At 41.1% G+C, this 21889-nt stretch overlaps 1 protein-coding gene across 3 annotated transcripts in view; it reads right to left on the bottom strand.

Moving 5' to 3' along the window:
* Positions 1-21889, bottom strand: part of LOC100559498 (two pore calcium channel protein 1) — a 37262-nt gene continuing 15373 nt past the window's right edge. For all 3 annotated transcript variants that reach the window (XM_062970669.1, XM_062970673.1, XM_062970674.1), the window contains 14 exons: positions 20391-20509; positions 17699-17800; positions 16820-16946; positions 15483-15684; positions 13440-13584; positions 13084-13269; positions 12436-12500; positions 10425-10512; positions 9894-9963; positions 9498-9717; positions 8156-8246; positions 4973-5086; positions 2000-2121; positions 1-594 (listed from right to left, as the gene is read on the bottom strand). In XM_062970669.1, the coding sequence (XP_062826739.1) occupies positions 449-594; positions 2000-2121; positions 4973-5086; positions 8156-8246; positions 9498-9717; positions 9894-9963; positions 10425-10512; positions 12436-12500; positions 13084-13269; positions 13440-13584; positions 15483-15684; positions 16820-16946; positions 17699-17800; positions 20391-20509 (1797 nt within the window). In that variant the 3' untranslated portion in view covers positions 1-448. The remainder of the gene's footprint in view (positions 595-1999; positions 2122-4972; positions 5087-8155; positions 8247-9497; positions 9718-9893; positions 9964-10424; positions 10513-12435; positions 12501-13083; positions 13270-13439; positions 13585-15482; positions 15685-16819; positions 16947-17698; positions 17801-20390; positions 20510-21889) is intronic.

Raw genomic sequence — 21889 nt, 5'->3', positions numbered from 1 at the left:
TCAGCCTTCAATCATTTATTAATGAATTTCCCTCTGCCCCTCTCTTGGTTGATAATGCACCCATGAGATCACCATCAAAGGTAGTAATAAGTGGGTTATAAAGTTAAATATTAAGACATTTTATAATACTTTTTATACAAGTTTAATACCATGTATTTAAATCTAGCATGCTAGGTTTCTATGAGAGTGTCAAGTATTTTAGGCACATTCAATGTGCTTTTCCCTTTAAAAATACCACATTTTTCACAATTTATACACTTAAAAAATACTGATGACTTTCATGGGTGGATGGAGGGATAGCAAGGATAGCAACACCAGTGACCAAGTTACAAGTGGCTGATGATCCTTGTGTGCCGCTCTGAACTTGGCAGTTCATGAGCAAAAGAGTTGTGAACAAGGAGACCATTGTACCAAAGAGTGTTTCTGGTTATTTCCTTTCATTCCCATGTTACGCAGCATTGTCAAAAACAGGGTTTTTGGGATAAGCATCATTTGGAGAAAGGTTTAAGATCTCGTCCAGTGAAGGCCCTTCTTCTTCTGGAGGTATCTCTGCTTCAAACATGCGTTGAAGTAAAGCATCCACCGTTCTGTATCCTAGGAACAAAAATTAAACAAGTAACATTTCTCTAGACAAAGAATTATAGTAATATTTTAGCCAAAGGTTCCTTGTAGAAGAACTGAGATGGAACGGAATTTGTTTTGCCGACTACAGAAGTAGATGCGTGTTACAGCTATCGGTTGTTAGCGGTAGCCACTTAGGGCTATCATTACTGCTCAATTGTGAAAACTCTAGAGTGGCATTAGTATATAGTAGGCTCTTGGCATCCATTGGGGTTTGGTTCCAGGTCCTCTTGTGGAACTGTAGAGCAGGCATGGGCAAAGTTGGGTGCTTCAGGTGTTTTGGACTTCAACTCCCATCATTCCTAATAGCCTCAGGCCCCTTCCTTTTCCCCCTCAGCCACTTAAGCGGCTGAGGGGGAAAAGGAAAGGACCTGAGGCTGTTAGGAATGATGGGAGTTGAAGCCCAAAACACCTGGAGAACCCAACTTTGCCCATGCCTGCTCTATAGTTAACTTCCTCCAATCAAGGGGCACAGAAACATCTAAAGAGAACACCTCTCTAGAAATCTCTAGATCTTCCAATGTGATTCTGTGTTCAACTTCCAGTAGAAGTTGATCATAGGGTTGTGCAGACATTCTTAAAAGAGATGCTTTTTCAAAAAATAAATAAATAGGGGTTTCTTTATTTGCAGTTTTTCATTTTCCTTGGCATCTTGTGCCCCTAACCCAGCAACTGTGAAGGACTGACAACAGCATAATAAAATTGCGTCCTTTCTAATCAAGCTTTGCTTTGGGGATTTTTTTTGTATGGAATATTTTCAAATATCTGAATGCAGAATCTGTTGCTATGGAAGATTGACTACATGTTTGTTACTGTGGGAGGATGAAACCATAGTAGTCGCCTAGTTGCAGGATGTGTTGAGACAAGAAATTGCAGAAGAACTCTGATGGATTTCCCATTTTTTCTTAATCTGCCCTTGACTTTATAACATTGCAGATACAGTATCCCAGAGCCTCAGAAAACCTTTTGATTGTTTCCCAGCTGAAAAGGAATGGCCACTGGATGTGGCATCATCAGGTATAGTTATCGGAACCCCCAGCGCCGCAATGGGTTAAACCAACAAATCAGTGGTTCAAATCCGGGGAGAGTAGGTGAGCTCCCTCTGTCAGCTCCAGCTCCTCATGCGGAAACCTGAGAAGCCACCCACAAGAATGGTAAAACATTAAACATCCAGGCGTCCCCTGGGCAACATCCTTGCAGATGGCCAATTCTCTCAACCAGAAGCGACTTGCAGTTTCTCAAGTTGCTCCTGACATGAAAAAAGGCATAGCTATGATAATAGAGATCCATTATTGCAATTATATCTGATAATGCCTGTTGTGTTAAATGATTTAGCCTGTTGTGTTGTTAAAAGAAGATTCTTAGACAATATACTTACTTTTGGAAGCAATTTTAAACATCAGTCCTTTAAGTTTTTTCTTTGTTGTTCCTTCTTCCCCTCCGAGATCATTTTCACTCGTTTCCATGTTGTCTAAAAGTTTACCGTTCAGCAGTTCATCCCTTTAAAAAACAAAATAGCAATTCCAACTTTCTCAGTGCATTTCTGTAAAAGTTAAGCAGATAGTTCCTTTCCAATTTTTTTAGCACTCTTACATTCCCCTTTTGGGACTCCTCAGCATCTCAAAACTGTTATAAAGTCTTGTGTGTGTAATACTGCACCTGTACTTAGAAACCTATAAGAAGCAAACATGTCAGACTACACAGAGATGCCATTGAGATCCACAAACATGTGGACAATTTCAACAGAAAAGAGGAAACCATGAAAATGAACAAAATCTGGCTACCAGTGTTAAAAAACTCTAAAATCATGACAGCTAATAAAGAGCAACACTCAAAAAACGGGAATTCCAGACAAGAAACAATAAGGGCCAGCTAGTCACCTCCCAACAAAGGATACCCCCAGGCAAGAAGCATCCCAACGTTAAAGCTGCAAGGCTATTCATAGCTAGTCAAAGTGGCCAATGTCAACATTCACACAGACAAGAGTTCTTTCTCCCACCCAGGACATTCCACTCGCCTAGTTTCCAACAGACATTACAACCTCTGAGGATGCCTGCCATAGATGTGGGTGAAATGTCAGGAGAGAATGCTTCTGGAACATGGCCATACAGCCCAGAAAACTCACAGCAACCAAGCAAACATACTCTTAAAAATGTCATAAACTTGTGCCTGTCTGCTACAAATAGTCCCATTTTCAGAAGTTTGAAGAGTTAATTTTTGTACTACAGTTTCCAGTACTTCCCGACCAACATGGCTGGGGATTCTGAGAGTTGTAATTTCAAGAAGCAATTGTTTTGCTTATGTGGGTCAAACATAGGACATGCTTCTAGTGTACTGCAAAACAGGAACTTTTAAACATATGGGACCTATTATGGTCCTGCATAGTTTCGTGGAACACATGTGGAATTCTGCTGCTTTAAGCCCACAAACGTTGAACAGATGTCTATATGTCTCTTGAGTGTTGATTGGATGGCTGTAATTTTGAACCATCGAATGAACAACTATCAGTACCAGATAAAGAGGGGTCTAAAGCTATCTATCTCCAAAATTGCTGCCGCAATTGGTTATTGGCAGAAAGGACTATACTGAATGGTCATGTCAATGAGTTGCCTTTTGAGGATCACAACAAACAATTTTCGACATACTGTAGTTTAGAAGCACACATAGTTCAGCCCCCTTATTTACAGTTTCATTTATTAACTTCTGAGGATGTATATGGGCCAGGAATACTGATTCGAGTCTAATGCGCCATTGAATCTAATGCACATCTTAATTTTCAAAACTCTAAAACCAAAAAAATTGCTGGTGAATGTAATGTGCAGTAGCAAAAAGTGCACTCTGTGATTTGGTCAAAAATGTGCTGCCTGCTTAGAACTCCTTCTTTAAAAACAAAAGTGTTAGAACAAAACTCACAGGTGCATCTATGCTGTAGAATGAATCCACTTTAACTGTTCTGGCTCAATTTTTTTCATATCAGGAGCGACTTGAGAAACTGCAAGTCACTTCTGATGTGAAAGAATTGGCCGTCTGCAAGGACGTTGCCCAGGGGATGCCCGGATGTTTTGATGTTTTTACTATCCTTATGGGAGCCTTCACTCATGTCCCCGCATGGAGCTGATAGAGGGAGCTCATCCACACTCCCCGGGTTGGATTCGAACCTGGCTCAATGTTATGAAATTATGTATTTTTACAAGGTCTTGATCTTTCTCTGCTAAAGAATGCTGATGCTTTAGGTAAAGGTAGGTAAAGGCTTTTCCCTGACATTAAGTCTAGTCGTGTTCGACTCTGGGCATTGGTGCTCAACTCCATTTCTAAGCTGAAGAGCCGGCATTGTCTGTAGACACCTCCAAGGTCATATGGCCGGCATGACTGCATGGAGCACCGTTAACTTCCCATCTGAGCAGTACTTATTGATCTACTCACATTTGCATATTTTCGAACTGCTAGGTTGGCAGAAGCTGGGGCTGACAGTGGGAGCTCACACTGCTCCCTGGATTTGAACCCTTGACCTTTCGGTCAGCAAGTTCAGCAGCTCAGTGGTTTAATCCACTACACCACCAGAGGCACCGGCGGCTGATGCTTTACCAAACTACAAATCCTAGGATTGCATAGCATTGGGCAATTTGAAGTGATGTTCCTCAAATAGGAGCTACAGGCATTCCTGAAGCTCAGCACTTAGATTACCATATTACACAAATCTAATTTGTACCCTAATTTTGCCAAGGTAATTAAGCCAAAAAAGGTGAGCATTACATTTGAGTAAATATGGTATGTCATCTCTAGGGATTTTCAAGGTCTTTCAGCCTACCTAGACTAGAAGTTCTTCATTTGATATGATACATGACTTCACACATTCATGCAAAGTCCTGAAATGTAACCTCAGAGGATATGGGGATTACATTTATTAAATACATGTATTAAAATTAACACCCGTAGTAGTTCTCCCCCTTTTCATTGGTGGTAGTGTAGGAGCCACGGTGGTGCAATGGGTTAAACCCATAGTCCGGTTGGACTGCTGGCCTGAAGGTTGGGTTGCTGATGTGAAGGTTGCTGGTTCAAATCCACGAGATGGGGTGAGCTCCCTTCTGTCAGCTCTAGCTTGTGGTGACATGAGAGAAACCTCCCAGAAGTATGGTAATACATCCAGGTGTCCCCTGTGCAACGTCTCTGTAGATGGCCAATACTCTCACACCAGAAGCAACTTGCAGTATGTTCTCAAGTCACTTCTGGCACAATTTTTAAAATTGGTGGTAATTACTCAGCTTATGCCCAGCAAGTTCACTGGACTATTGACATTAGTATATGCTTGTGGAATAAAAAATAGAAGATCTTTTGCTCTTAGATTACTCACTCTTGGATGCCAACACCAAGTTCTTGGATCTTCTTCTCAATGGCAGATTCAACTTCACTTTTTTCAAGGGAATATTCCACAAAGAAAGCTTCCAGGATAAATGCGATGAAGATACTAAATGCGACAAAACACCAAAGTTAGCACATAGAACACTGCATTTCACAGTCTTTGTCCTTAACAGGGCCGGCCCCACTATTGAGGCCCCTGACGCCGCCGCCTCGGGCGCAGGCCCGGGGGGGCGCCGTCAGGCTGGGCGGGAGGCGGGGCACCGCCCTGACGGTGCCCCGCCTCCCGCCCAGTGCGCCCTGGCCCGTCTGGCCTTTCCTAGCTGGCCAGACTGCAGCGGAGGTCCCTGCAGGCCGCAATCGCGGCCTGCAGGGACCTCCGCTGCAGTCTGGCCTGCTACAAAAGGCCAGACGGGCGAGCGGGAGTAGCGTGGGAGGCGGGGCCAGCTCTGACGCCGCTCCCCCCCCCCCCGCCCAGCGTGCCTTGGCCCTGCCTCCCACGCAGCGTGGGAGGCGGGGCCAAGGCACGCTGGGCGGGGGGGGGGAGCGGCCTCAGAGCTGGCCCCGCATCCCACGCTACCCCCGCTCGCCCGTCTGGCCTTTTGTAGCAGGCCAGACTTCAGCGGAGGTTCCTCCAGGCCGCAATCGCGGCCTGGAGGAACCTCCGCTGAAGTCTGGCCTGCTACAAAAGGCCAGACGGGCGAGCGGGGGTAGCGTGGGAGGCGGGGCCAGCTCTGGCCCCGCCCCCCGCCCAGCGTGCCCTGGCCCCGCCTCCCACGTTGCGTGGGAGGCAGGGCCAAGGCACGCTGGGCGGGGGGGGGGGGAGCGGCGTCAGAGCTGGCCCCGCCTCCCACGCTACCCCCGCTCGCCCGTCTGGCCATTTCTAGCAGGCCAGACTTCAGCGGAGGTTTCTCCAGGCCGCGATTGCGGCCTGGAGGAACCTCCGCTGAAGTCTGGCCTGCTACAAAAGGCCAGACGGGCGAGCGGGGGTAGCGTGGGAGGCGGGGCCAACTCTGGCCCCGCCCCCCCTGCCCAGCGTGCCCTGGCCCCGCCTCCCACGCTGCGTGGGAGGCGGGGCCAGGGCACGCTGGGCGGGGGCGGGGCCAACTCTGGCCCCGCCCCCCTCACTATTCGCCCTGGCCCCGCCTCCCACGCAGCGTGGGAGGCGGGGCCAGGGCACGCTGGGCGGGGCCATGGCGCCGGTGGCGGGGGCGCTTTTCAGCACCCCCGCTTCACATCAAAAAATATCTCCGGCCGGCCCTGGTCCTTAAATGTCATTACATCATGTGTTTTTGTTGGGAATCCATTGAGCGGTTAGACTAAAAAATAACCCTCTCTTGGGGTGATTCCTCAAAAATACAGTAGAGTGGTAGGAGCACACTTCATAAACAGCAGCAACTTACATGTGGTGAGCTAGGATAAGCCTTTGATCCTTAGGATGGCAAAGGATTGCAGAGTCTCAGTTATAAGTTCAAAATATTTACTGAGGTAAAATTGTAGATAGAAAAGGTTTTTGGAGCTAACTAGCTCTCTAGGCTAGCTTCTAAGGAAGGTAAGCAGGTAAAAATAACAAAATATCTAAATAGCTACATTTTTCCTTGAACCACAATCTAAACATTTTAGAAACTACCTAAAGGTTTATTTGACAAAACCATCCAGGGATAACTTATTTTTGCCATACTTCACATTTACAGTACTTCCATTTTGGTGGCCAAACTTAGCGATCTATGCTTTCTAAATATGCTTGAGGTTGCTGCTAAGGCGAACTAGAGTCAGCCCTCCATCCCCACGGTTTCTGCATCCATGGCTTCAATGCCTTAGTTTCAAAAGGCAAACCTTGGTTTTGCCATGTTATATAAGGGATACCATTTTCTTACACCACTGTATATAATGGGATTTGAGCATCCACAGATTTTGGTATCCATGGGAAATCCTGGAACAAAATCCCAGTGGATACCAAGGGCCCACTGTTTCTGCTTTCGCCTTTTGTTCCTGTTTCACTGTCCATACAACTACAGCAGGAGATTCTTGGTCAGCTGCTATTTACCTTGCATATTGTAAGCAGGCATACATGATTACAATACAATTGCTAAATTAGAATTACATTTTCCCAGGCAAGGCTTTATTACATTTACTGCAGTCACAACAATATAAACCAATCCCCAAAAGTCCCTATTTCTTCAGTCTTCTCTGCTTAAGACTAAAAAAATGCTGGATAAAGTAGTGAATATGGGTTAGATGGGTGAAAAATCTCACTTGCCATATTGATAGGGTGGAAAAAATAGGGCTGTGGTCAGGGTTGTTTTTGTGGGTCTATAGCAATATCTGCCAGTATATTTACATCTACATTTTATTGTGAATATTTAAATTGATTGTGTTGTCGAAGGCTTTCATGGCCGGGATCACAGGGTTGTTGTATGTCTTTCGGGCTGTGTGGCCATGTTCCAGAAGCATTCTCTCCTGACGTTTCGCCCACATCTATGGCAGGCATCCTCAGAGGTTGTGAGGTATGGATAAACTAAGTAAGGAAAGGAAAGAATATATATATCTGTGTAGAGTCTGGGTTGTGGCAAGGGTCCTTTGTCACTGGGAGCCAGCATTAATGTTTCAGTTAATCACCCTAATCAGCATTGGAGATGTTTTTTGTCTCTTGCCTGGGGGCATCCTTTGTCAGTCAAGCCCTCAGAGTTTTGGATCCCATCTACTGTTTTGATTTTGGAGTTTTGTAATACTGGTAGCCAGATTTTGTTCATTTTCATGGTTTCTTCCTTTCTGTTGAAATTGTCCACATGCTTGTGGATTTCAATGGCTTCTCTGTGTAGTCTGACATGATAGTTGTTGGAATGGTCCAGCATTTTTGTGTTCTCAAATAATATGCTGTGTCCAGGTTGGTTCATGATGAACCATACAACAACCCTTTAAATTGATTGTTTTTCAAGTTTTCTAGGAGACTCTGGAAGAAAGGCAGCACACAAATGCAGTCAATCTATCAATCAAAATGCAAACACTTCAATATAAGTAAATAAAAATCTACCCCGGGAAACTGCAAGTCATTTTAAGAGTAACATCACTCTGTCTTCAAGCTGACACGGAGATACAGTTTTGGAACATTAAAATGAACATAAATTATGAGTCCCAATTCTACACTTAACAAGGGCATAAGCAGCACCAGACTTACTTAATGATCATAATCACAATGACAATATGAAAGGTGATGAAGTACAGCTTTGCTGCCTGGTGAGTCACAAGGGCAAATCCACTGGCAATGAGTACAATGTTAAGGATTTTATCAAAGAGGTAAGCATCAGCCACCACCAGCCACGTGCACCAAGAAAATACTGTCCCAAGCTTTCAACTCCCATTATGTATCTTGGTAAAAAGGAACAATTTATTGCAGACGTCAAGTCAGTAGATCTGGAGGCTGAAAATATTATGCTGCCTTGGAGCATAAGACAAAATGGTCTCTCCCCTAATTCCATCTACAGAAAAAAATGGACTGACAGTTCAAAGCTTCTTTGAAAACTTGCTAGCAGTTAGTCTTTCCCAATACATTTGAAGGCAACAGGTTAATGTTAATATAGGGCAAACCATGACACACCCAACTCTGGTCTTCAGATCAGGACCTACCTGGAGATGTCCTAAAAATAGTCTTTAGAACTATGGCATTAAGGGATCTTCCCTATACTTACATCTTTAGTTTGCTTCCTAACACTGCAGCCTTATTGCCCTCAATGGGTGAAAATCTGTTCCATATCCTCATTTATGGCAGTCATCTGTTCCATATCCTAGAAGCATCTTTCAGGAATACACCTACTTTTGGAATAACACAGTGTTTGCATTGCCCAAAACATGGACAGTCTTAAATCTGAAAACCCTTAGCTTCCTTCCAAAACTACCAGTATTCTTTGAAAGCAATGCTAAACCACCTTCAGGTATTTCCTAAGAAAACCCTACAAAATTCATAAGCTGACACAATGACTTACATCCTCACTTTACCTTATTTAGATATTTATTTATTTTTTAAAATTACAATGATCAGAATCCTAGACTGGCCACTTAATTAAGGAGATATAATTAAATAGCATATCCTGGCCTGATTACCTTCCAGTCCACCTTAAGAGCCAGATACTGGATTGGATGAAGAAGATCTGCTCAACTGGAGATTGGAGGATGTATATTGTATTAAACTAGAGTACATGGGCCACAAATAATGTACCGTAAACGCTTCTGCCAGTGACTAACTAGGACTTGCAATAAAGGTCCTGCTTCTGATAGTTACAAGCCGTCTTGCTGGTAGGAGAGTGTGGAAATGTCACTCTTATGTATCTCATCACCAACTGATGGGCTTCTTTGCCTAATCTGACTATGGATCTTAAAGTGAATTAAGGGCTGCTGGCTGTTAATGTGAGCTTTGACTATCTGGGATTAGTAATGCAAACTGGATATAGATCTCTAACTCTAGGATACAGATCCACAACTGCAATATCAAAAACCAGCCAAGGTTTGGCAACAAAGGATATCATGCCATTGGTTGACAACTGTTAATTCCATGAGGACAATGAACGATGATGCAATGTTGTTGAAATTATTCTTGCAATACTTGGCACGAGCAAATGTACTATCTTTCAGAGCAGGATTTCCGCAGTACAGGGCATGCGGTGTGGTTGTATTTCCAGCAAAGAACTTGACTTTCCCCTGAAAGATCTCCATCCCAACAATGGAAAATATGTAATATACCACCTAATGGGAAAAAGCAGGACACCTATGGAACGCTGGACATATATTATGTTAAAGTATAATACATGGGCCAAGAAATCAGCAGGGCCCAACGACACTGAGCCAACAAGGTATTTGAACATATATTTTGATAAAGTAAGATGAAGGTAAACATTTCTTTCAAACAAAGTGTTTCTTACCAGAACCAACCCACCAAAGGTCAGCATCGTCGGCATGATGTTAATTAGTGTATTCATGATCACGCGAAATCTGGGAGGAAACAGTGCATAAGAACACTTCAGTATAAATGTACAAAGAGCACATCTCTTAGGGACCGCCAGATATTTCATTTTGTGGCACTATTTATTTAGCAAGATACTTGCTTTATTTCCCTATTTTGTTGCTCTCTCTCCACTTGTTCACTCAAGGGCATCCAATCAACTGGAAATACAACACGAGAGTCATATCCTCAACAAAGTTCTTGGGTGTACATATGGAAAACAGTGACTAATAGCTCACTCTATTGAACTTCTGGCCTAAGAATACCACATAGTCACACTTGAGAGAAAATATCTAGAGATGACATATTTTGTTGACTGTGGATACTGGTTCCACTGATATGTAATGTAACTCATTGGTTCATTTATGCTAAACCCAGCCCAACCCACTATAAATTGTGTTCATCTATAAGCTTTACTGTACTGCTATTAAAAGAAAAAATGTTATTTTACCTTTGTATACTGTCAATAATTCTTATGAGCCTAAGAACCCGCAGGATGAACACAATATCCAGTACTTGCTGGCTATTGTATATGGTCACTAAAGAGGAGGAAAAATATGTGGAAATATTAGCCATCAAGGAAAATGTTTACTCTTATTTTCATGAATGGCCAACCATTTCTCATGTTATCAATGTGCTTTAGCTTCACTGACAAGTGGCCCTTCTTCTCTCCATTTGTGCATTTGCAATAAATACAATAGTAGGCAGTGGTGATTGCTGCTTATCTGCTATTATACTTTCTTGCAAATCGGCAGTACTCCAAAAACAGTCTAGTTTTTAAACCAAGCCACCACATAGGTAAGATGACATTCATGTATACAACTTTGAATTCATTTGGTGAATGATCAGCATAGAAGGTTATTCTACTGTATTCATTGATTGTACATCCATTGATTCAACTAGTCAATGATTGAAAATATGGGGAAAATCCAAATATTGACCCTGACTTTGACATTTTATACAAGGAATAACATCATGCATTAAGTATATGTTTGTTGTCCCTTATTTTGGTATCCATGGAAGATCCAGGAACCAACCCCCAGTGGATAGCATCCACTGTAAAATGTAACTAGCAAATAAATGTATTACATTATGAGAATATTTTATAGAGGTTCAATAGCTACTCAATTTAGTTCAAGATAAGGAAAAGCAATCTAAGACACTGTGTATACCAGAAAGGTCTCTTGGCTTTGGTGCAGTTTAGATGCTATGCTAAACCTTACTTTATAGGTATTCTTAATGCTTTTATATCACTGCACTGTTTATTTTATTACTTGCTTTCTCTTAATATTATGAACTATAGTGTTTTTTATTGTTTCTTACTGGGTTTTCTTTTGTATTATATGTTGTATGGGAGAGATGGCAAATTTGATCAGATTTTCCCCCCTGGGATTTTCTGGAGGCTAGATAGGACTATCAAAAAACAAAACAAAACAAAAACATAAAAAAACAAATACCACTCATTAAACCAAAACCAAAAATAAACAAAAAACCCCACAAAAACCTGGAGGAGCCAGAAGTGACCATCTGGTTTTCTATTATTTTAAAGAACAATATAGTACATGTGGGTTCATGTAAAGAGTTGATATAAAATGCAAATTTCTTGAAGCCTTTCATAAAAGGCAGCTGACCACTGGTTTTGCAGAAATGGGATAATGTGAATGTGTCTGATCATTGACTTATTATAACATTAAAAATTATGAAATTATTGAAATTTCTATGAAAACTATGAAATTGCAACAAAAGACATCGTATATTAATCCCAACAGAAAAAAAGAAAAGACTCCCCTAGATTGTCAAGTTAGGATGACACAGTAAGCTCATGACAAAGTGGCCTTCATTACTAGGCAATTAAACATAGAATGAATGAATTAATGAGTGTGTATGTGCCTTCAAGTTGGCTGTTGACTTATGGCAGCCCCATAGATTTCATTAGGTTTTCTTATGCAAGTGAGGTGGATTTCACAGTTTCTTCTTTTCAAATATAGTCTACAGCACCTGGAATGACTTTGAAAATAAGCCAAAATGAATTCATTTGTTTCTTCCTTAAAGGGATCAGTCTATTGTTACTTGTTTGTGGAAAAAATTAATCATATTCCACACCAGTTACAATACTGCCAACTTCAATAAACCACAGTTAAGATTAACCACATTTCAAGGGTTAGGAAGAACATTAAACCATGGTTAAGTAAAAACAGAAACAAAGCAACCAAGAGCTAAATCCAACTGCTTGTCCCAATTACTATAGATCAGTTGATTCAATAGGAACTTGGTATATGTAGTAGATCAGTTGAATAAATAAGAGTTTACGCACTTCAGATGGGATTAGGAACTGGATTTAGGGCATATCCTCTTTCTTGTGGCTAAACTATAGAAGTGTGTAAGTATGCAAAGGCCCCAAAAGCTTTTGCAAACTGCCTCTTTTTTACATCTCTCTCTCAATCGCACACATCTTATCTTACCTGACCTAAGTGCAGTGTTGAGTACTGTTGCTATCAATGCAGCAATAATTATAGAAGTATCAAACCTAGGAAAAACGGAGAAAAGCTTTAAGGATAGCATAACCTTGTTTGAAATATAGCTGCCTAATACAGTTCAGAAAATGATGGATTTTTGAAGCAGGGATCAAGATGTGGAGGCCTCGAGGCAGTTAGGTGGGTTTAATCTTCAGCGTCTTTGGTGGAGCTATAAATAGCTTAGGTTTTGAATGACATTTCCTGGCTGTATGGGATACATTAAGCCCCACTCCTGTTTCTCTTTTGTGAAAGAATGCCAGCAATTTCAGGGGAGTAGCCATAAAGAGTGTGAAACTGGGAAATGTTAATTTGGCTCACTACTATTTCTAGAATTTAAACACCCACATGGGAGGCTCATGAAGTTGTAGTCTGCAAAAGGAATATTTTAAAGCTCCAGCCAGATGAATGAGAAATAAATAAATACTACTCCTAAATCCAAAGTTACATCTTGCTCTACCAATAAGATCAAAAATAGCTGTCACAAGAGTGCTTCGCCTATACTAACTGGATGCCAGTAGATAAGAAAGTCAGCCAGACATATGAGGAGGAATTTACTCTTGAATGGAGGTGGGCCATAGTGAAGGATGTGCTTACCAGTTCCAGAACTGATTCCTTGCAAAAAAGTTCCTAGGTTCATAGGTGTACAACTTGAGGAGGATCTCAACTATGTACAAACAAAGGAAAACCCATTCTGCATAGGAAATATAAGGATTCTTCTCATCCAGTGCAATGAAGACCGCATTAATCAATATGATTACATCATACATCCACACAAAACCCCTGCAGGAGAAAGGAGGAGAAATTAATTTGGGAACCATCTACCAGGACGTGTTGTTTAATAATAATAAAAAAATCTTAAGTAGCTACTTAGTTCTAGACCAGGCTGGCACGGATCATGATGTTGGCCTTGGCTTTTGGGACTCTCAAAAAGAAAAGAAGCACAGGCTTACTTGTGCCGGACCATGCTGCGTATGCACAGGCTGGGAGTAGAGTTGTACACATGGGGAAACCAGATGTCCAAGGGATGGCTGTGAAGCTTTATTGTGATCACTTGGATATTCAAGAGATCTGCCAGGCGTACAAAAGACTTTTTGTCTGTAATGGACAAAACAGCAGAAAGAATCTATTTCAGATGCTGATCAGGCCAATATTTACCTACTTTTCAATCCAGTTGTGATGTAAGTCCTAAATAAAAAAGAATTAAGCTGTACTAAAACAGGTGCTATAGCTGTGTGCAATACGTGTGCATATGTGCATGCTAAAATTCATGAATCTGTTCTGCTGGGTCTGAATATTGAAAAGCAGGGTACCATAATAATAATAATAATAATAATAATAATAATAATAATAATAATAATAATAATAATAATACAATAGACTCTCCGTTAATCAGAACTCAAGCAGCTGGAACTATCAAGCAACTGGGGAAAAAAACCCATAAAGAAATAATACTGTATTCACAAAGCTGTTTTTGTAATACAGTAAAACTGTGTTACATTAAGTTGTTTTCTTTATTGGTTCTTAATTACTGTATTTCAATATTAATATTAAGTCAATATAGAATTAATGATATGGTATATTATGGGGTGTAGTATTTGTTAGGCCTATTTTTAATAGTAACTCTCAGGCAACCAGAAACAACCTTTATCCGGCACATACTAATCCCTATGGGTGTTGGTTAACTGAGAGTCTACTGTAATAATAATAATAATTTTAAAAATTTGAAGTATATTTGGATGTATTTTTGCACAAAATATAATCATATTTCCTCTAAGTATTGCCATTTTATTATTCTGAATGTTATGTATAGCAGGCATGAGCTCTCCAGATGTTTTGGGCTTCACCTCCCAGAAATCCCAGCCAGCTTACCAACTGTTAGGAATTGTGGGATTTGAAGTCCAAAACACCTAGACAGTCAAAGTTTACCCATGCCTGATGTATAGTATTGGCTGAGATCCGGTTAGTGACATATTCAAGCCTAAGTCCATCTTACAACTGTTTATATCTTTTTGTTGCTGGTGTCCTTCTGGACATTTATATTTTCTTTCCTTCTCCACAACAAACCTTGCATTCAAGGTTCACCATTTCACTGCAACAGCCCCTCACAGCCACTCCATAGCTGGTGGAGAGTGGAAGGTATCGAAGTGTCTGGCTATGTTCCCATCACCAGATGCAAAGTGATTACATCATCTGCTGTGGCCACTAGAAGATGTCAGTGCACACAGTGTAAAATGTCCTTAGACTGCATTTGACAATGGGGATACAGGCAGGCAGTTCTACTACAATTTCACCTCTCCATAAGCACTGGAATTATTGTAGGAGAGAGTGGAGCAGTGGTTAATAGTGGTCTGTGGGGCATTATGGAAGCCATACCTCTGTTCTACATGTGCTCTACTGTACCACATAGGATATCAGCCATTAACAGAATCATAGAGACCACAAAAGACATCTAGTCTAGTTCCCTGTCATGCAGGAACACACAATCAAAGGATTCCTGACAGACGGACATCCAGTCTTTGTTTGAAAACCTCCAGAGGAGACTTCACCACACTCCAAGGCAGCATATTCCACAACCATCAGGAAGTTCTTCCTAATGTTTCTTCCTGTTATTTGAAACCATTTCTCCATTGTACCATACTCTCTGGAGCAGAAGAAAACAAGCTTGCTCCCTCCTCCATGTGACATCTTTCAAATATTTAAACATGGTTAGCATGTCCCCTCTCAACCTTCCCTTCTCCAAGCTAAGCAAACCCAGGTCTCTGAGCCACTTCTCATAGGATCATATGTCTTGAATTATCCACCTCAGTACATTTGGAAAAACCATGAAAGCCCATATATAGCTGACCTGCTTATTGCATGAGCTCACAGAACACAGTACCATGTATTAATCATATTCAGGTCCATCCATCTTTGCGCACGAATGTGGATCAGGTTCCTCTGCAGTGAAATTGGTGGAGAACAAATTCCTCAAGCACTTCCTAGCATTCACTCACCCACACAGCCCTTCTGTTCTTCATCAGATATCCTTAGCAGGAGCTCTCGGTGAGATGTGCTGATATCAGGCGCCACTAGTTTTACAAGGTGCTTCCACTGGTCTTCTTTGACAACAAACTCTGCTCCTTCTTTGACCTTCAAGAGGTTGAAAGCTTCTATCATCTTGCGTCGTTTCATATAAGCAAGTTTGCGGATCTCATTCTGGAAAAGAAAAGCCATAACATTTAAAGGAAAAAGATGAAATCCTAACATTACATTACAGGGAGTTTCTGAGGACTTCTAAAAAGCTCAGTGGCAATGCGTCTCATGATGCCCCTTTGAGACCTGAAAACATATTAGCCGGCATCTCGTTTGTGGTATATGCATACAAAATCTCCCCATACACCAATCTATGTCCTTTTTTCGGGGTCTGAAGAGATTGGTATACCCCCCTCTTTTCACAGCACGTAAGCCTAATTTATAACCCTTGAAGGTCCCTCATGATTATCCAATGCATCATGGAGACCAGACAGGATCAGATACGTTTCTGACTATGTCCCTGTAGCCAGACACAAAACTATCACTACAGCATGAGAACCTTTATGTAATCATTTTGCATCTCCAGGAGGCACCAAATGGCCATGTGTGTGGGGTAGAGGGGTGTTAGTCTGTACGATAAGCCAAGGATGATTTTATCTTGATTGAGACACAATAACATGGCTCAGCCTACCCTGTTTCCCCTAAAATAAGACATTCCCAGAAAATAAGACCTAGTAGAAGTTTTGCTGAATTGCTAAATATAAGGCCTCCCCCGAAAGTAAGACCTAGCAAAGTTTTTGTTTGGAAGCATGCCCGCCAAACAGAATGCCAGAGCATGCAAGACTGGTAAATGTACAAACCATAAAGTGTTGTACATGGAAATATTGGTAGTAACAAGAAATTCTTGATAGGATTCACAGTTTGTCTGGTTATGCTGGTTTGTGATGACAGCTACTGTACAGTATATAATAAATGTTCATTTTTTTTGTTCAACAATAAATGTGAATTCTTCTTCATGGAAAAATAAGACATCCCCTGAAAATAAGACCTAGAGCATCTTTGGGAGCAATAATTAATGTAAGACACTTTCTTATTTTCGGGGAAACACGGTAGCACAGGTCCACATAGGAAACCACTATACTATACTGATCTATACAGCATTGCAACCCTTATAGCCTGCATTTTTGGTGTCCAGGATGTGGGAATAGTTATTCTAAATGGTAACCCCATGGTAAACAAAGATGGCACAGAAAGTGGTTCTGGTTCTCCATGAATAAATTCGAACTACAGTTACACACTACCTCCAGACTGACCTTACCTTCAAGTGTTTTCTGTAATTGTTGTACACAACAGCCAAGAAAACTGACATGAAGATGTATGTATTGATTATAACATAAACTATGAAGAACAGGCAGTACCACCAACTGAAGTCATAGGCTGGCATCCTAAAGAAAAGAAGCTGTCATTAAATACATAATGGAAAATGATCAGTGATTTGGTAACTCCCAAAAAACCCACAAAAATATTTCCAATATTGCTCGAGGACAAAGAAAAACTGAACTCTTATTATACATAATATGATAAGTGGTTGTTGTTTGGGAGGGGTTATTGAGTTTGAAGGGTTTTCTCCTCCCATTCCCACAGCTTTTGTAATTTATCTTTACTCCTTTGTAATTTGCCCCCAGAAGGACAAGAAGTCCCTTGAAGTAAAGAGTATACATTTTTGAAAAATGCTTTTGTTTATTCGGCCACCAAAACAGGGTATAGGGAAGGTGGTTCTCTCTTGCATATGGCAAATGTCCCATTAACATTGTTGTGTTTCTTCAAGTCCCTTCTGACCTCTGGTGATCTTACATGGGGATTTCTTAGCAAGGTTCATTGTCCTTTGAGGCTAAGAGGGTATGATTGCCCATCAGTGGGTTTCTATAGTCAATCAGGGATTCGATCCCTGTTTAATGGAGTTGTGGTCCAACACTCAAATAGCTACACCATGCTGGCTCCCTCTAAATCAGTGTGGGTCCCCAGGTGTTTTGGCCTACAACTCCCAAAAATCCCAGCCAGTTTACCAGCTATTAGGATTTCTGGGAGTTGTAGGCCAAAACATCTGGGGACCCACAGGTTGAGAACCACTGCTCTAAATGTATTGCTATCTCATTTCCAAATTAATGTCAAATCTGGAGAGAAGGCAAATACTTACATGACATCGGGGCTATTTGCTGTAGTTACCAGCACATACATATTAAATACAATTTCAAGGTAATTTGTAAAATACGGAGAGCCTTCCACAGTCTTCAAATTCCTAAAAAATAATAAAAGGATAAATGCATGAGGAAAACCAAAACACAAGATGATTTTTATCCAAAAAAAGTGTGGCTCCTAATCCATGATTTTGATTCCTCCCCCAGTAATGTATTGCAGACCATCCAAAATCATTAGCATTAGATCCTAGCCCAGCATTTCTCAACCTGGGGGTTGGGACCCCCGGGAAGGGGGGTCATGAGGAGGGTTTCAGAAGGGTTGCCAAAGACCATCAAAATACACATATTTCTGATGGTCTTAGGAACCCAAATTCCTCCAGGATTTTCTGTTGGTCATGGGGGTTTTGTGTAGGAAGTTTGGCCCAATTCTATTGTTAGTGGGGTTCAAGAGGCTCTTTGATTGTAGGGGAACTATAAATCCAAGCAACTACAACTCCCAAATATCAAGGTCTATTCCCCCCAAACTCCACCAGTGTTCACATTTGGGCATATTGAGTACTCATGCCAAGTTTGGTCCAGATAAATCATTATTTGGAATCCACAGTGCTGTCTGGATGTAGGTGAACTACAAGTCCAAAACTCAAGGTCAATGCCCACCAAACTCTCCAGTATTTTTTGTTGGTCATGGGAGTTCTGTGTGCCAAGATTGGTTCAATTCCATTGTTGGTGGAGTTTAGAATGCTCTTTAAATGTAGATGAACTATAAATCCCAGCAACTACAACTCCCGAATGACAAACTCAATCAACCCCCCCACCCCCACCCCACCAGTATTCAAATTTGGGCGTATCGGGTAATTGTGCCAAATTATGTCCAGTGAATGAAAACACATCCTGCATATCAGATATTTACATTACGATTCATAACAGTAGCAAAATGACAGTTACGAAGTAGCAACGAAAATAATTTTATGGTTGGGAGATCACCACGATGTATGAAGGGGTTGCGGCATGCCTATGTTTTGCCAACTAAGACAGTGTAAGTAACAATTACAAGCAATGCAGCTATTTATTCTACTGAGTCACTTTCGTTTGGGAAATAAAGACAACATTATATTTCAAAAGTAACACGAGGAATGAAAACAAAGTTACAAAATCTCTTATTTCAGCAAAAGATAATAACAGGTACCATCTTCAAGCTATCTTGAACGAAATTTTTCAAGCTTTATACCAATTTCTCAAAGATGATTTTAAAGGTAATAAGAAATAACAACAAGTAACCTAACAACAAGTAACCTTCAGAAGAGGGGGCCATACCTGAACTTTAAAGGAGCTATCCAAGACAGTTGATGTGTTTCATCAAGTTGTTTCTGAAGTATGCAATTTAAAGTAAATCTATCACAGATTTTTTTGGCAAGATTTATTCGGATATGGGTTTGCTATTGTCTTCCCCTGAGGCTGAGAAAGTGTGCTTTTCCTAAGGTCATCCAATGGTTTTCTATGGCTGAGAAGGGTCTCTAGACACATCCAGTACTGAAACCACTACACCACACTGGCTCTCAGCTATCAAAGTTTGTGGTTATTATTATATTACTGTGCATCTTAAAATTATATTCAATCTATAGTGACTACAACACCAATCTTTTCCACCTTGGGTTTACTTTTTTTTGAAGCTTTCAATACAGGTATTTTTCAATCATTGAAGCCTCAGAGAATGAAGCGTCTTGGACACATGGCTAGGAGAGTAACTTTTTTGGATGACAACAAAGGCTTACTATAACTAAAACATGCTAACGCTGTCAGTGAGGGGAAAGAGAGACAAATACAGGAAATGGCTGCAAGAGATTCCCCAACCCCTCCTCCAACTCAATTGGGCAAAGCTTAACCTTTTGTGTTCAGGAATCAGTCTGAGTACTTCTACAGAAGACTCAGAGAATTGTGCCCATTTGGATTGCTACAAAAATGCTTTATGATGAAAGAATAAAAGGTGAAGCAGACATCCTTGCATTTTGGAACAAGCTTTCTCGTGGTCTCTAAAAGGTTCAAAATATTTTCATTCTACACATGCATATTGTTAGTTTGGAATAAAAAGTTTCCTGAAGCATGTGGAAATACCTATCTTTTTGTGGTGTAGAAACTTATTATTATAATTTATTGTGGTCGTTTAAAAGAAGTAGCATAAAAAAGCAGGAAGGGGAAAGGAGAGAAAACAAAAAGCACTGCAGCAGGACCTTTAAAACTAAGGCTGGAACTATACTGCCATATAATCCAGTATCTGATTCCAGATTATCTGCTTTGAACTGGATTATATGAGTCTATACTGCCATATAATCTGGCTCAAAGCAAATTATCTGAATTCAGAAACTGGATTATATGATAGTGTAGATGGTGCCTAACTGACGTTTTATTTTTGCATGAGCTTTCATGGATATAAACCCACTTCTTTGGATGCAGTACTAACTGTATCCAAAGAAGTAGGTTAACATTCATGAAAGCTCATGCAAAAATAAAAACCAGTTAGTATTGCATCCGAAGAAGCTGAAAGGTCATGCAAAAAGAAAATCTAACTCATACTACATCGAAAAAATGAATTTACATCGAACAAAAGCTCACAGAACTATAAAAAGCAGTTAGTACAGTAGGATCTTCTCCTGTCCATCCTTAATTTCATGAGGCTGTCCACAGCCCCCTTACCTGTCTCCAAACAGCTTCAGAGCCATAAGAGAAAACATCAGGACACTGAACATGAACAGTAAAAACACGTAGGTGATCTCTGGAAGAGTGTTTCGGATGCTACGGAAAGCTCGGCGGATCTGCCAAGAAGCAGCACACATTTACTCAAGAGCAGAAGCCATGAATGTGTATGATATCCTCCTTCCCCCTCCTCTGCCCTCAAGCAGCATCGTTTGTAAGTTTATATATTGCGAAGGACCAAACAGGCAACAAAAACCAGGCAATTTCTTCTCAATCCCAAGAGCAATTTTTCCCTCAGGCAGTCTCTGAGTTACAAACACCCAACTTACAAATAACTCATAATTAAGAATGGAGGTAAGACAACACGAAGTGAGAGAAATTTATTTATTTATTTACAGTATTTATATTCCACCCTTCTCACCCCGAAGGGGACTCAGGGCGGATCACATTATGTACATATAGGGCAAACATTCAATGCCCATAAACACATTGAACCGAGACAGAGACAACAGACAGACAGACGCAGAGGCAATTTAACCTTCTCCTGAGGGGATGTTCGATTCTGGCCACAGGGGGGAGCAGCTGCTTCATCATCCACTCTGATGGCACTTCCTCATTCCAACATTGTAAATTAGTTAAACTTGCATCCCCACTTTTATAAGTGGTACCTTATTTCCTACTTGATAGATGCAACTATCTTTCGGGTTGCTAGGTCAGCAACGAGCAGGGGCTATATTTTATTTTTAATTGACGGGTGCTCACCCCGCCATGGACTGGCCTCGAACTCATGACCTCATGGTCAGAGTGATTTATTGCAGTAGCTGTTTACCAGCCTGCGCTACAGCCCGGCCCCTCTAGAGTAAGTGAGACTCTACTGTACTACTTCTGCGGGAAGGTCATGCTGTCATGCTGCCATGCAGTCATGCTAGCTACATGATCTAGGTGGCATCTATGGACAACGCTGGCTCTTTGACTTAGAAATGGAGATGAGCACCAACCTCAGAGTCAGACATGAACAGACTTAATGTCAGGGGAAAACCTTTACCTTTACCTAGAAATAATGTAGGATCTCAGCCCTTCTGTCGTGCATCATGACAGATAAACTAAGAAATTATGTATTTTCTGGCATTTGTCCTGAATGGGATGTGCAGAACTATGCAAGTACCAAATATCAGTTTACTACCTGTTGTAGAAGCCCTTTAAACTAGATGCTCCTCAGAAGGGGAATCTACTCCTCAGAAGGGAAATCCACTCCTTGAAAGAGTTATCTTGGAGAAAAAGTGTCCCAACTGAAGCTTTATCACCAATCCTTGTATCCACAACAAGCCATTTTTTTCAAAATCCAATTATCACAAGGACAGAAAGTGGGGTGAAATCTTCTGAACAGGAGCACAGACAGCAAAACAAACACCACAGGGGTGTTAACCCTTCCCTATGTTACCCAAAACGTGCACTCACTCTCTCGCTTTCTTACAATATACAGTAGAGTCTCGCTTATC

Source organism: Anolis carolinensis, chromosome 1 (genome assembly GCF_035594765.1).
Source record: "Anolis carolinensis isolate JA03-04 chromosome 1, rAnoCar3.1.pri, whole genome shotgun sequence".
NCBI classification, from domain to species: Eukaryota; Metazoa; Chordata; class Lepidosauria; order Squamata; family Dactyloidae; genus Anolis; species Anolis carolinensis.
This window is presented reverse-complemented; position numbering and strand designations above follow the sequence as displayed.